At 38.9% G+C, this 16749-nt stretch overlaps 1 protein-coding gene across 1 annotated transcript; it reads left to right on the top strand.

The window, feature by feature from the left end:
* Positions 1-960: 960 nt before the first annotated feature.
* On the top strand, positions 961-16749 carry fndc5a (fibronectin type III domain containing 5a; the record flags this gene model as incomplete). Its single annotated transcript, XM_079842435.1, has 5 exons — positions 961-1030; positions 9942-10057; positions 10197-10395; positions 13746-13835; positions 16610-16749. The coding sequence occupies 5 exons, from the start codon at positions 961-963 to the stop codon at positions 16747-16749; spliced, it is 615 nt and encodes a 204-aa protein (XP_079698561.1).

Here is a 16749-nt window from a genome sequence, read left to right as displayed (position 1 = left end):
TAACAGGCTTTTAGTGTGCGCGTGCACAAGCACGCGAATGAAATGTTTAACCGGCAAGGCTTTAAAACGCATGCAAATAATGAACAACTAAAGTGTTCCGTGAGTATAACTCTACCACTAACGTGTGATGTGAATGTATGTCGCGTTGTTCAACATATTGGGATGGAGGAAAATTATAGGATGTGTAGAAAAATAATTATTTACATGCAAACCCGAAAAAAACGCAATTCACAAGCGCATATTGAACCGTGAATGCCTTACCGAAAGGTTCAATAATATATTGAGAATTGTGGCATCCCTAGAATAATTGTGCATGAATATAAATTGGAAAGTCATACGCATAAGGATCTTAATTGGAAAATGATCCAAAAATGTGTCAAAAGGATTAAAACTTTAATGTTACCATTTTTTTTGTAAAAATGGCAAAGAAACGAACCCTGTAACTGACCAAAAACGCTTTTTTTATAGTTAAAAATAAATAATTAAATACTTAAAATAAAAATAAATGAAAAATTGCCGATGATTCATTAAACCTATATTGAAATTACGAATTTGAGAGAGACGCGTAGGAATCAGAGAGAGAGAGAGAGAGTGTGTGTGTGTGTGTGTGTGTGTGTGTGTGTGAGAGTGTGTGTGTGAGAGAGAGAGAGAGAGAGAGAGAGAGAGAGAGAGAGAGAGAGAGAGAGAGAGAGAGAGAGATATGCTACAGGCTCCCCACTCACTCCTTCAGTCAGTTTTGTAGCCTCTTCAGGCTTGCAGGTAGGCTACATGGCAGCCGTATGAAAAAACATCGCAAACACAAGAAAGGTGTTCGTTTAATGTCTTCCTGTGCGCGGTGTAACGCGTCGCGCGCGGATGCAGAGCTGATGTAGAGCTGAGCGCTGTCCGCGGTGCTGAAACCCCGCGCTCCAGACATTCGAGACCGACGGAGCGCATTCACATCCAGCCAGCGGGGAAAGGATGAGGAGGGTCTTCATGCCCACGCCGCTGCTCCTATTGAGCTGTTTCGGAGCGTCGTGTGTCTTGGCTGGTAAGTTTACAAGATTACATTCCATTAAAACTAATGCATTCCCGGGGACTGTTGCACATCCCTTTAATTATGACATCCGACGGGGCATTGCACGATAGTTGTGGGCACATGTGTAATGATGTGGAGAGCCTGGGAAAATATAAAGCACTGCAAAACACAGCTGTGTCTTTTGTGTAGGCTATTGGAAATCACCAATATTGTTTTGCAATGTTCAATTATACATTTTTGTGATAGTTTTCAGATGATTTTGGCATGCAAATCTCCTAAAAGTGCAATGAGAGAAAGACAGTGAGTGATAGACGCTTCAGTGATACAAGCATGACACATTAATGCCGCACCATAAAGAAACCTCCTCTAATGCAGCCGGAACCAGCAAAATAATAAATCCCAACTACAACCTACATCAACTTAATGGCCTATAAATTTTATATCTTAATGCACGACATTCAACCCCTGGTAAAGAGGGAAAAGCCATGAATCAGGATGTAAACGGGCTTCTGGCAGCTGCAACCATCAGTTCCTCAAGGCTTTTAGAGGCTCCAGTGACAGGAGGTTGAGCTTTCAGTAGAAAACGCGTGCGACTTTACTTCAGGGAAAAGCATTAAACACTGAAATGAAACTGTGGCAGAGAAGACGAGAAGATGAAGAGTGAGTTGGGCACGTGGCTGCGCAAATCAGGTCAGCATAGTAAAAATAATATATGGTTAACGGCTTAAAGGTGCACTATGTAAACATTTTGAGTAAAATACCCAAAAACCACTAGGCCAGTATTGTATATTTTGTTCGGTTGAGTGCTTACAATATCCCAAATGTTTCCAACTATTTGTAAATCGTGAGAATTTGCTATTTTACCCAAGGAACCGGGGCGTGTGAGGGAGTCGCCTGTCAATGGTGTCATAACTGCGTTACCCTCGGTTTCCGGTTTTATTCTGCAGAAACGCTTTACTCTCACTGCAGTGTGAACAAGTGTCATAGCAGCTGACGAGAGAACACACAGATTAATGCCATAACATCATTAACAGACTCAGATGTATGTAATATGATAAACAGAGCTGTTACCTCATACTCATGACCAGAAAACCGGAAGTGGCGCCGGTGACTGTGTCATAATAAAAGTCCCGCCGCTCTTCTCATTACAGTAACGTTAATAATTTCTGCCCGAGTGCTATCCCGATTCTTTCCCACCGGCTGTGAGGTGAAAACCATTCTGCGCTCAAACGTGGCGTCATCAAACTACGCCTTTGTTTTGAACAGGCGACCTCTAGCAGATGGAAAAGTTACATAGTGTAGCTTTAAAGAAATAGTTCACCCAAAAATGCACGTTATGTCATTGTCACTCACCATGTCTTGTCTGTTGTGGAACACAATAGGAGAATGTGTGGTGAATCTCTTCCATACAATAAACATACACGCAATCAAGCACCAAAAGGGGCAAAAATCACCACTAAAATGGTCCGTATGGCGTGTGCAATACATTATTAAATCATATAGCTTGTGTGAGGTACAGAATGAAAGCAAGTCATTATTTATATGCATTATGTTTATATGCTCTGTTTTGTTGAATCTGGCATTAAAGGCCCGTTCACACCATGAACGATAACTTTAAAGATAACTATATTAGCGTCCACACCAGCGGATGATATCGTTCTGTGCAGTCTGCCGCTTTAAATGCTCGAGCTCGTTACAGCAGGATGGATTCTGATTGGCTGGTCGTTGTGAAAGTGATTCCAACGATATCGTTTCTCTGTGCCGTTATAGCCATATCTACCATATCTTTATCATTATGTTTATAGTTATCATGCTTGGTGTGAACGGGCCTTTAATGAGGACCTTTCACCTTCTTTCCTTCCAAACATAGCCCTACTCATTTATTCTGTTTCCATTGCAACCAAGCACACACTTATTTCCATATCAATTTAAAATATCAATTTTCCCTCACTCACTCACACACACACACACACACACACACACACACACACACACACACACACACACACACACACACACACACACACACACACACACACACACACACACTAGTACTGCAAGGACAACTAGAGCTCCAGTATCTGTTGAAACTGCAAATTTTCTTATAAAACAGATCCCATCATCCCACCTTCCCATCATCTCGCGACATTGCTTGGCAACTGTAAATAGCCTTGCGCTAATGAATATTGTTTCATACCACCTATGAAACTGCCCTTACATGGTAAACCCACTGTAATGACTAATTGCATGTGGCTAATTGCTTTATTAATAAAGTGTAAAACAGTTGCATAAACTCAGAAGCAATCTAACAGTTCATAGCGAGGCTTTGAACAAAATTACAGTCAAAATCCTCAGAGGAACAGTATTAGTTGTTCAAAAGCTTTCCTCCCTTTAGTACAATCATCTGGATCTGTTTTCTAGATTGGGCCATTCTTTATTTTCAGTCGCAATTGATTTTGTAAGGAGATTGAATTAAACAACCTAGAACCGTATGAAGTAGCCTATGGCTGAATAAAAAAAAAGATATCAATATCAATTTAAAGTGTTGCATTGCTAAAAATAATGTTTTGTAATGATTTAAATGCAGATGTCTTTAGATCTACATTGTAATGACTTCTGAATCAACATCCGAACAAATCACAATAAAGTGCTAACGTGAATGGAATTAAGTGTACGTGTTTATGTTTCAGCCTATCTTATAAATCTATGAGGGATGCTTCATTTATAATTCAACAGCATGTGAATGTTATTGCTCCCAGAATGCCTTTCTACAGCCTATAGAGAAGTCTATTTACTGCAAGCACCAAACAGGGGATATACAGTATGTCTAAGCAAGCTATTATACCCGAAACATACTCGACAGATGCCTCTAAGCTTGGTTTTATGCATCATCTTTTAAATATGTCAGAGCACAGTTCAGAAGACAAATGCATGTGCACATTCTCAGCAAGGCTGCAATGGGCGCTATAGCCTGCATTAGCATAAACTTTCATTTCCATGGTCATTTCTCAGTTTGAAGAGAGCCATGGTGCAAGAGAAAGTGGGACAACCATTTAGGCGGCCTATTATGTCTAAGTCTTGATTCTGTTTATACTACTAGAATAGGTTTTCATGCTTGAAAAAAGATTTTTCACATATTTTACATTGTTGCAGCACCTCTCTTCCCAGTCTGTCAGTAACACTCCAGGGTTAGTTTCCCAAAAGCATTGCCACTCTAAAAAAATGCTGGGTTAAAAATAACCCAAGTTGGGTTGAAAATGGACTAACCAAGCAATTGGGTTGTTTTAACCCAGCGTGGAACCACTTTACATTAGGTGGCCTTAACTACTATGTACTAACATTTTAATTCATAATTTGATACAATGCACTTATTGTGTATATACATGTATTTACATTGTACTTACATTTAAAAAAAATACCTGTATGTAATTACGTCTGTTATTAATTTCTGTAGTTACATTTGTAATTACACAGTTGGCACTTCCCTTACACCTAACCCTACCCTTAAACTTACCCATACCACCACACCTGTCCCTAACCCTACCCGTATCCCACCTCAATATCAGCAAAGGTGTTTTGCAATACAATTTGAACACAGTAAGTACATTGTACTTATTTTTCGATGTAAGTACATAGTACTTAAGGCCACCTGATATAAAGTGGGCCCCCAGCGTTGGGTTAAAACAACCCAATTGCTGGGTTAGTCCATTTTCAACCCAACTTGGGTTATTTTTAACCCAGCATTTTTTAGAGTATAGCCAAATATGGTCGCAAGGTCCATTGAACTCTATTGGTAAAGACGGAACTTGCGCACATATTTGGCTTTTGTTAATTTCCTGTCTCTATGAAGCCCCTCCATCTGAAAAGCGCAGTGTGCTCTGATTGGTCAGCTGGACCAGTGTGTTGTGATTGGTCAACTGCTTCGAGTGTGTTTGGGAAATGCCCCGCCCCTTACCATAACCGTGAGTTTCAACCATAGACTGTAAAAAAATATAGATGTGTCCGTGACATCACCAATAGGATTCTGAAGAGCAGTTTTGAAGCGTAAAGTAGGGTGAATTCAGGGTGATTGGGACACTTTTCAATGGTAAAAAGTGTCCCAATCACCCTGAATTCACCCTATGGACGAGCTGGCCATTGCCATCTTGGCAGCGCATCATTGGGCATCACTCCCGGATAATAGAAAATGGGCAAAGAGGCGGGACGTGGCTGGAGCTGAGGTGATGACTAACAGACAGCAGATAAATGGCTATCCACCTGTCACTCGAAGTGGCCACGCCCTTAATTATGCAGAACTTTAAGGCTTTATGTAATGTAAATTAATGAGTTAATTAAAAAATTCACCCCCCTCACAGTTGTCATGAAGGGAAAAATTAGCCGTATAGACCAAAAACACAATTTTTACCAGACTTTAAACATGTGTTTTTCTGCTGTAAAGTTGGGCATTTTAACATGGGGCTCAATGAGATTCTGCTCCTTCTGGAGTCTGTCCCTAGTTGGCAAGTCGATGAAGTTTAAGTCACTTCCGTATTGGCTTCAAGAGAATCTGCGGGAGGTTGCCGCTTGGTTTCAACACAATACTAACCAACCAGGTCCCACATCTTTATTCTGCGTATGCATTGGGCGGGAATTATTTAAATGAGGAATATTGTGACGTGTTCCTTCCCGGAAGAAAACTCAAGACAATGGCGGCGTTTCAGGGAGTTTAGAAAAAGTGACACACATATAGAGAATGACTCCCGCTGGATGGACTTTCCAGACATTTTTCATGCTCAGACAGTAACATAACACAATAAAGAAAGATGAACATGTAAAAAAGCATAATAGGAAGTCTTACGAACCTTATGTACAAGAATATTGAATTACATTTGACAAGAAAATACTATGTCAATCTATTTTAAAATGTCCTGTTTAATTCATTATGCCATTTCTTTGATATTATTTTTAATGTATTAGCAAATTCTGATTGAAGATAGGGTAACACTATTTTATAATGTCATTGTTACAAATGTTGCATGTAGTTACTGTAGTAATAACTACAAATTATGTATATAATTACATGCAATTAACCCCAAAATCAAACCAATCCTAATCCTGTAAGTACATGTAGTTAATTATTATTACTCAGTACTTAAATGTATAATTACACTGTAACACAGTTAGTGAGGGGGGAAAAATCCAAATATATATATATATAAAAAATATCTACATCTTCAAATATTCACAGATAGTTCATAGAAGGATTAAATCAATGCTAGGAAGATAGCGCATAGCTTCATTTGGGTGTTTTAGAGATCCATGCATAAAACATGAATGCAATCAATTTGCACAAACTAAGATTCTCTGCTCACTGTAGCAATAAACTACAACCCGTTTTGTTAATCACATGACATGTAGGCAAAGAGGGGCTAATATGCATAAACATTTGATCTAGGCCACCATAAATTCTACTGGTTGTGGGTTTCTGGCTCGCTTCATGACCAGGTCCTCTGACTTCTAGAAATACAGCTTTAATCCAGTGTGTGTGAAGTAGTGTACACAGTGTAGATAGAGAAGAGAAAGAGCAGCGCTTGAGCTCTCTGAAGCACAAAGACTCATTCAACAAACATGAGAACACTTCAACACTGAACACACACATACATACACACACACCTACAGTACATCATATTCCAGGTCAACATGAAGCAAAAGAGAACGGCTCATATGAGAACTGAAACAGCTAGAAAATATCTAAAGATGAAAGCTTAAAGACTGAGATCATACTCGTTTTATTTAGCAAAAATATATATTCGCTTGACAAAGACAACATATTGATCTACTACTTAAACATCTTCTTCTGAGCCAAAATGTAAACAGTATCTCCTCCTGGAGCGTTCAAGCTACCAAACTCGGCTCAGACCCTCAGACTGTTCTGACTCGGGTTGCTAGATCTTTTCAAACTGACCCGACCTAAATGAATATTAAAACTCATAAAAAGCCCATAGACTTACATTGTGGGGAGTATTTAAGCTTCATCCACTACGTATCTATCACTGGTAAAGCCTAGCATCTAGCTTCGAACATGCTACACTGTAAAATAAAATTTTTTGAGAAAACTTAAAAGTTTAAGGCAACCAGCTGCAGAACATTTTTGAGTTTTCTCAACTTAGAGTCAATTAGTTATTTCAACTTTTTTCATGTCAAATAGTTGAATAAACTTTAAAAGCTGAATTTGTCATACAAAACATAAGTTGGATTTTTTTAAAGTGTAGCAACATGCTAATTCACGCTAGCAACGTGTTAATTCACACTAGCAACATGCTTATTCATGCTAACCTGTCAATTCACACTAGCAATATGCTAGTTCATGCTAACAACATGCCAAAACATGTTAATTTATGCTAACAACATGCTACAAATTGCTAGCAATTCATGATAATGCTAATTCATGTTAATAACATGTTAACAATCATGTTAGCAATGTGTTAAAATCTTCTAATTCATGCTAACAGTGCTAACTAATGCTAGCAAACGTTAATTCATGCTAGCAATGTTTTAAAACATGCTAGTAACATGCTAATTCGTGATAGCAAAGCGTCACATCATGTTAACACTGTTAAAACTGTTAAATCATGCTAGCAATGTGTTAAAACATGCTAGTAACATGTTAATTTGTGATAGCAAAGCGTCAAATCATGTTAACACTGTTAAAACTGTTAAATCATGATAGCAATGTGTCAATTCACGCTAGCAACATGTTAATTCACACTACCAACATGCTTATTCATGCTAACCTGTCAATTCACGCTAGCAATATGCTAGTTCATGCTAACAACATGCTAAAACATGTTAATTTATGCTAACAACATGCTACAAAATGCTAGCAATTCATGATAATGCTAATTCATGTTAATAACATGTTAACAATCATGTTAGCGATGTATTAAAATCTTCAAATTCATGCTAACAGTGCTAACTAATGTTAGCAAACGTTAATTCATGCTAGCAATGTTTTAAAACATGCTAGTAACATGCTAATTCGTGATAGCAAAGCGTCACATCATGTTAACACTGTTAAAACTGTTAAATCATGCTAGCAATGTGTTAAAACATGCTAGTAACATGTTAATTCGTGATAGCAAAGCGTCAAATCATGTTCACATTGTTAAAACTGTTAAATCATGATAGCAATGTGTCAATTCACGCTAGCAACATGTTAATTCACACTACCAACATGCTTATTCATGCTAACCTGTCAATTCACGCTAGCAATATGCTAGTTCATGCTAACAACATGCTAAAACATGTTAATTTATGCTAACAACATGCTACAAAATGCTAGCAATTCATGATAATGCTAATTCATGTTAATAACATGTTAACAATCATGTTAGCAATGTGTTAAAATCTTCTAATGCATGCTAACAGTGCTAACTAATGCTAGCATACGTTAATTCATGCTAGCAATGTTTTAAAACATGCTAGTAACATGTTAATTCGTGATAGCAAAGCGTCAAATCATGTTAACACTGTTAAAACTGTTAAATCATGTTAGCAATGTGTCAATTCACGCTAGCAACATGTTAATTCACACTACCAACATGCTTATTAATGCCAACATGTCAATTCACGCTAGCAATATGCTAGTTCAATGTAACAACATGCTAAAACATGTTAATTTATGCTAACAACATGCTACAAATTGCTAGCAATTCATGATAATGCTAATTCATGTTAATAACATGTTAACAATCATGTTAGCAATGTGTTAAAATCTTCTAATTCATGCTAACAGTGCTAACTAATGCTAGCAAACATTAATTCATGCTAGCAATGTTTTAAAACATGCTAGTAACATGTTAATTCGTGATAGCAAAGCGTCAAATCATGTTAACACTGTTAAAACTGTTAAATCATGTTAGCAATGTGTCAATTCACGCTAGCAACATGTTAATTCACACTACCAACATGCTTATTCATGCTAACATGTTAATTCAAACTACCAACATGCTTATTCATGGTAACATGTCAATTAACGCTAGCAATATGCTAGTTCATGCTAACAACATGCTAAAACATGTTAATTTATGCTAACAACATGCTACAAAATGCTAGCAATTCATGATAATGCTAATTCATGTTAATAACATGTTAACAATCATGTTAGCGATGTATTAAAATCTTCAAATTCATGCTAACAGTGCTAACTAATGCTAGCAAATGTTAATTCAAGCTAGCAATGTGTTAAAACATGCTAGCAACATGTAAATTCGTGATTGCAAAGCGTCACATCATGTTAACACTGTTAAAACTGTTAAATCATGTTAGCAATGTGTTAATTAATGCTAACAAATGCTAAAACATGTTAGTAAAAATGTTAAATGAAGCTAGTGACATGCTAATTAATAATAGCAGCTTGTTAAAAATGTTAGAAACATGTTACATCATGCTAATTCAGGTTAGCAACATGTTAAATCATGCTAGCAAGTTGCAAAATCATTTTATCAACCTATTAAAACATGCTAGCAAATCATGCTAATTCATGCTAGCAATGTATTTCTTTCTCTTTCCACTTCACTAAATTTAAAGCTTATAAAACTTTCAAACATACAGTTTTGTCAAGCCAACATAAGTTTGTTTATGAATTGTATTTGTTTTATTGTTTGTGTTTTTGGACCGTGTGTGCCCTGAATAAAGCTTTACTCATCTAGTTATAGAGTAATTTGTTTCTGTGGGACTTCACACAGCTGATGAATCATGTACAATAAGACCAGAAATGAGCATTAAAAAGTAATCAAAGGGTGAACTTTGAAGTCAGATCTGGAGAAGGTGTGTGTAACTGTAAGGTCTCGAGCTTGAGCTCACTTGAACTGGATCAGAGGTGTGCTATTGTGAAGAAAGATGACTTGACTGAAGCGACTGGATTCCTCTCTGTTGTTCTCAGATAGTTTGGCTGCTCCAGTGAACGTGTCCATCAGAGATCTAAAGGGCAGCTCAGCCGTGGTGACATGGGACACCCCGGACGGGGAGCCAGTCATCGGCTTTGCCATCACACAACAGGTAATCAGAACAAGAGAGAGAACCGAAAGGTCACACACACAGCTCTCTGTATCTACCATGCATGCTCATTAGTAGAAAGCATCTCACATAAGAGAAGGCATTTGCTAAAATACTAGTTTTATCTATCTATCCATAACAGAAAAAAGACGTCCGCATGCTGCGCTTTATCCAAGAAGTCAACACTACCACGCGAAGCTGTGCATTGTGGGATCTGGAGGCCGATACGGACTATATTGTGCATGTTCAGTCTATCGGTATAAGCGGACCGAGTCCTCTCAGTGAAACGCTGCATTTTAAAACCCCGAAAGAAGCAGAAACACAGGCCTCTAAAAGCAAAGGTACTGACACAAACACACACCACTCCAGTACGACACTGTTTGAAATACATGCACAGCTACTGAATACAGTGGACATGAGTGTGCTTATTATAATTATGCCAACTAATGAACAGCTAAATAAAGAGAGAGAGATACATCAGATCAGGAAAAAGCATTGAGTCATATTCGCGAGCAGACATCAGAGTCAGCGACACTGGTTTATATAATCTTCAAATCATCTGCAATACCAGTTTGTGATAATTCTCTGTTGAAATGGGATTTTATTAATCCCTTCAATACTATAATAACATCAGTTGATCCTTTATCATTCAATTGACTTTTTCTTGACAAGCATATAGCCATCTCGCTCAAATGTAGTTTAATAAATCATGAGAGAAAGATATTTATTTTGTTAAAATGACTACTTTTTGACTACTTGAAATATGCAAAATATAAGATTTTTTTTTAAAGGGTTAGTTCACCCAAAAATGAAAATTATCCTGTGATTTACTCACCCTCAAGCCAACCAGTGAATGGTTGTGTCATTTTTGAAGTCCATAAAAGTGCATCTATCCATCATATAACTGCTCCTCACGGCTCCGGAGGGTTAATAAAGGCCTTCTGAAGCGAAGTGACGCTTTTGTGTGAGAAAAATATCCATATTTAAAACTTTATAAACTAAAAAAACTAGCTTCCGGCGGTCAGCAGTACCCAAGTCGACTTACGGCGAAAGAGTAACCCTTGACACTTGAACCCTTGACGCATGTGTATTGACGAACTCAGAAGCGCAGAAGATAGAGCAAAACAAAACACTGGTCAATGAATTTGAGTCTAAAACGAGAATTTTTAAAGCTACACTGTGTGATATTTTCCCCCATCTAGCGGTGGAAAGGTATATGACCATCCAGTGAATTTTAGTTTCTGTTCCTCTTAATTCCGATTTCGTTTGAACTCCTACGGTGGCCGATTTAGTCCAAGATTAACATGGCTTCCAGTTTGACCTCGTCCACATTCGACACAGTGCCATCGAGTGTTAAAATGCGAAAGGCGAAGCTTGAATTTACGGGTATGTCCCTCTTTGGCTAATGTACTTTCAAGATGGAGGGGCAACATGGCGACCCGCATTCGAACCCCTCACCCGTATGTATTTTCAATGGCATATTACAAACTTACGAGAATACTTTATTACTTGAAAGAAGTAAATATACATTAATGAGCACATGTATTTTTGAAAGAACTAAGTGTTTTTAGCTAAGAATAAACTAAAAAAGTCACACAGTGTAGCTTTAAAGAGAAATAGCGGAGGATTTCGATATAAGAGAATAGGGGCTTGAGTTTGTTGCCCAGCACTATCCGCGAGAGGCGTCAAAGCTTGAGATGCTCCTGTGCAAAGAGTATCAGGGATACTCTTTTAGTCAACTTGGGTACTGCTGACCGCCGGAAGCTAGATATTTTAGTCTATAAAGTTTTAAATATGGATATTTTTCCTACACAAAGGCGTCACTTCGCTTCAGAAGGCCTTTATTAACGCCCCGGAGCCGTGTGGGCAGTTATATGATGGATAGATGCACTTTTATGGACTTCAAAAATGACCCATCAAGTCACTGCCGTTAAAAAGCTTTGAAGAGCCAGGACATTTTTAATATAACTCTGATTGTATTCGTCTGAAAGAAGAATGTCATATACATCCAGGATGAGTAAATCATGGGCTAATTTTCATTTTTGGGTGAACTATCCCTTTAAGACATGCATGTTCTAATTGTATAATATCTTGATGAAACAGTTGATTAAGCCTTAAACTGGGCAGCATCAGTCACTTAATTCTTAATTTAATAACAATAATAATAAAGAATTGGACTGGTTCTGAACTAAAGATCTCCAATAATGATAAATTCAGCAATTAAATGTATTATTAAATGAATGACATTTCCTATTTTCAAACTGTCACTCAGCTGCTCTGTGTTCTTGAATCAGAGATAAACCAATAAATAATGCACATGAAGATCACGTCTATAAGATCCATTAGCTTCATTAAGGATGCAGCTCATCCCAGTCAATCAATAATCTGTGATTAGCTCATGTTTTTCATCTATCTACATTGCAAAGGGACATTGAGGGATTTTTAAGTAGTCTCTGATATACACTGATTAGGCATAACATTATGACCTAATATTTTGTTGGTCCCCCTTTTGCTACCAAAACAGCCCTGACCCGTCGAGGCATGGACTCCACTAGACCCCTGAAGGTGTGATGTGGTATCTAGCACCAAGATGTTAGCAGCAGATCCTTTAATTCTGTAAGTTTCGAGGTGGGGCCTATGTGGAACAGACTTGTTTGTTCAGCACATCCCACAGATGCTCGATTGGATTGAGATCTGGGGAATTTGAAGGCCAAATCAACACCTCAAACTCGTTGTTGGGATCCTCAAACCATTGGCCACAGCCACAGGGAATACTGTTTCATGAAAGGGCGTAAATGGTCTGCAACAATGCTTAGGTAGGTGGTACATGTCAAAGTAACATCCACATGCATGGCAGGACCCATTGCTCCGTGGTCCAGTTCTGATGCTCACGTGCCACTGTTGGTGCTTTCGACAGGGGTCAGCATGGGCACCCTGACTGGTCTGCGGCTATGCAGCCCCATACACAACAAACTGAGATGCTCTGTGTATTCTGACACCTTCCTATCAGAACCAGCATTAACTTCTTGAGAAATTCGAGCTACAGAGCTTCTGTTTGATTGGACCACATGGGCCAGCCTTCGTGCGTCAATGAGTCTTGGCCGCCCATGACCCTGTCACCGGTTCTCCACTGTTCCTTCCTTGGAGCACTTTTGATAGAGACTGACCACTGCAGACCGGGAACACCCCACAAGAGCTGCAGTTTTGGAGATGCTCTGACCCAGTCGTCAAGCCATCACAATTTGGCCCTTGTCAAACTCGCTCAAATCCTTACGCTTGCCCATTTTTCCTGCTTCTAACACATAAACTTTGAAGAAGAAATGTTCACTTGCTGCCTAATATATCCCACCCACTAACAGGTGCCGTGATGAAGAGATCATCAGTGTTATTCATAATGTTATGCCTGATCGTGTAATATAATAGTACCAGGGTTGTGTCACCAAAAAAAAGAAAGAAAATGATTTACAATGACTCCAATTTAATTCCTAAAAATGTAATTGAGGTGCAGAACATGATACAGAATTAGTAGAGTGTAGATTTTAATAATAGCCTATTTAATTTTTCAGTATGATTTACTATAATGAAAATGTTATCATACAACATCTGGGATATTTTTAAAACCATTAGACCTAGGCGTTATTAATAATTCATATTTGACATACCACTAATAACGTCCTTATGTTCTTGACAGACGAAGTCACCATGGAGGAGGTCGGGCTGAACGCTCAGCTCAGGGCAGGAGAGATCATCATCATTGTGGTGGTTCTGATCATGTGGGCAGGTGAGCACTGGCCCATCACATCCTCACTCAAATCCTGCTTCAATCCACGTTCAGAAAGGCTGGAATACCAACCAGTGTGTTTATGATTATGATAATACGTTAAACAGAGTGTCTATTTACACCAAGTGCATATACCTGCCTTGTACTATTTACACTAACTCAACCCACCATTACCTGACGGGCGGGTGGCTTTAGCTTTTGACGCTACCAACCCAAGTTCAAATCCACTTTTTACGGAACTCAGACAATAAAACGAGAGTTTTCAGAGTGACCTTTTTTTTAAAATAACAGTTAAAGGTGCATTATGTAAAAAATATTCAGTAAAATATCCAAAAACCACTAGGCCACTGTTATATATTTTGTTCGGTTGAGTGCTTACAATATCCCAAGTGTTTCCAACTATTTGTAAATTGTGAGAATTTGCTATTTTAACCGAGGAACCGGGACGCGTGAGGGAGTCGCCTGTCAATGGTGTCATATCTGCCTTACCCTCGGTTTCCAGTTTTACTTTGCAGAAACGCTTTACTCTCACTGCAGTGTGAACAAGTGTCATAGCAGCTGACGAGAGAACACACAGAGTAACGTCACAACATCATTTTCAATTCAGATGTATCTTATATGATAAACAGAGCAGCGTTACCTCATACTCATGACCAGAAAAGCGGAAGTGGCGCCAGCAACTGTGTCATAATAAAAGTCCCACCGGCGACTATGTCATAATAACAGTCCTGCTGCTCGCAAGGCGTGTTGCGTTCATCTTATTAACAATCGCTCCAGCGGCCTTGCTCAGCTCCACAACACTCTGCTTCATACTACAGTAACGTTAAAGGGATAGTTCACCCAAAAACTAAATGTTTATGTTTATCTGCTTACCCCCCAGGGCATCCAAGATGTAGGTGTCTTTGTTTCTTCAGTAGAACACAAATTAAGATTTTTAACTCCAACTGTTGCAGTGTGATAGTCGTATAATGCATGTCAATGGGGATATTTTAGCGTATGAGAGCAATGAGAGTAAAAACACACAGACATACGAATCCTTATTAAACCATGCGGCTCGTGGCGACACATTGATGTCTTAAGACACGAAACGATCGGTTTTTGCAAGAAACCCAACAGTATTTATTTTTTTACCTCTTATCAGACGAATGTCATCTAGTTTTCCCAGCGCCATAACTTCCGGCGAATAAGGTCAAAATACTGGCGAGATCAAAGATATACATACGTAGATGCCTCATTCAACTGATCCGCGCAGGCACTAATGAGGAAGCTATGTATATATCTATGATCGCGCCGGTATTTTGCATGTATTTTGACCTTATTCACCGGAAGTGATGGCACGGGGACGGCTGATGCAGAGCCATAGAAAAAAATGAAATAGATTTTTAAATATGGATATTTTTCTTAAACAATCGCATCGATTAGCTTCAGAAGGCCTTTATTAACACCCCAGAGCCGTGTGGAGCAGTTATTTGACGGACAGATGCACTTTTTATGGACTTCAAAAACAGAGCAACTATTACTGCTATTATAATACTTGGATTAGCCTGAACATTTTTAATATAACTCAGATTTTATTAGTCTGAAAGATGAATGTCATACACACCTAGGATGACTTGAGGGTGAGTAAATCATTTTTGGGTGAACTATCCCTTTAATAATCGCATCCATGAACATGATTTTTGTCTGAGTCCTATCCAAATTCTTTCCCACCGGCTGTGAGGTGAAGACTTGGCGTCATCAAACTGCACCTTTGTTTTGAACAGGCGACCTCATAGTGCACCTTTAAGAAAATAAGTACAAGTAATGTCCCAATAAGGCAGCATCCACTTATGATTTTAGTAAATATAATCATAGACAATATGTTATTATTATTGCATTGTTTTATAATGTACTACCATACACTGAGGTGTAAATAGCATCTGCCACAATTTGCACTAAGTATAAAATGTAGCATTTAACAACTATTTACACTTTATTAGCCTGACAAGCCAGACCCACATCAAGATGTTGGGTCTGGAAACTCACCACTGGCAGGGCTCAATCCGAGGGGCGGGATAAATGGTTGTCTTTCAAATTCCCTCTGCATACAATTGGATAGCGCTACAACCAAACAGAGTGAAGAAAAAGGTGACGCCGAGCTAACGTTAGTTGATAGACTTTCGCCGTATCCGGTCGGCAAAACTTTGAACATATCTTCCTTTCTTAAGAATGACTTCAGTGCAGTTCTTTGTTCTTTTCTCAAAGAAAAGCTTAACTCCAAGTCTTCCAGAGTCGCGGCAAAAGGCCGCTGTTAATCAGCTTTGTTTATGAGTAGCGCGCAGAACCTCCGTGACATGCCGTCATTATGTTAAGCCCGCTCACCGACTCTACACACACACACTATGATTGGCCTGACCAGAGTTTGGTTTTTCCAGCTCTTAGGTCTACCGAGAGTTGCTAGACTACACTCGCGGCAAAATAACTTTTCTGCCGCTAGGGTGCGTCTAGATTTCTAGGCTAACTTTTTATTGCTCTTTACACTAAATTAGTGTTACACAGTGTAAATAGCGTCTGTCACTATCTGCATTCAGTGTAAATAGCATTGTGTAAATAATATGCTGACAAATACCAGTCTGCAACGTCGAGCAGCATAACGGACTGTTTTTGTACAGGTAGGCCTAAAATAACTGGAGCAGATGACACCGGAAGCCTCGCACATTCAGGTTACAAACGGCCACGCCGCTCTTTCATTAAGAATGAGGTGGATTGGTGCATGTCTTTTCTGTCTCTTTCAGGTGTGATCGCGCTCTTCTGCCGCCAGTACGACATCATCAAAGACAACGAGCCAAACAATAACAAGGACAAAGCCAAGAACTCGTCCGAGTGCAGTACCCCTGAGCATCCATCAGGGGGGCTGCTGCGCAGTAAGGTATAA

Source organism: Gobio gobio (assembly GCF_949357685.1).
Source record: "Gobio gobio genome assembly, chromosome: 18".
Classification (NCBI taxonomy): domain Eukaryota; kingdom Metazoa; phylum Chordata; class Actinopteri; order Cypriniformes; family Gobionidae; genus Gobio; species Gobio gobio.
The sequence above is the reverse complement of the archived record's forward strand: the minus strand, read 5'-3'. Positions and strand labels throughout refer to the sequence as shown.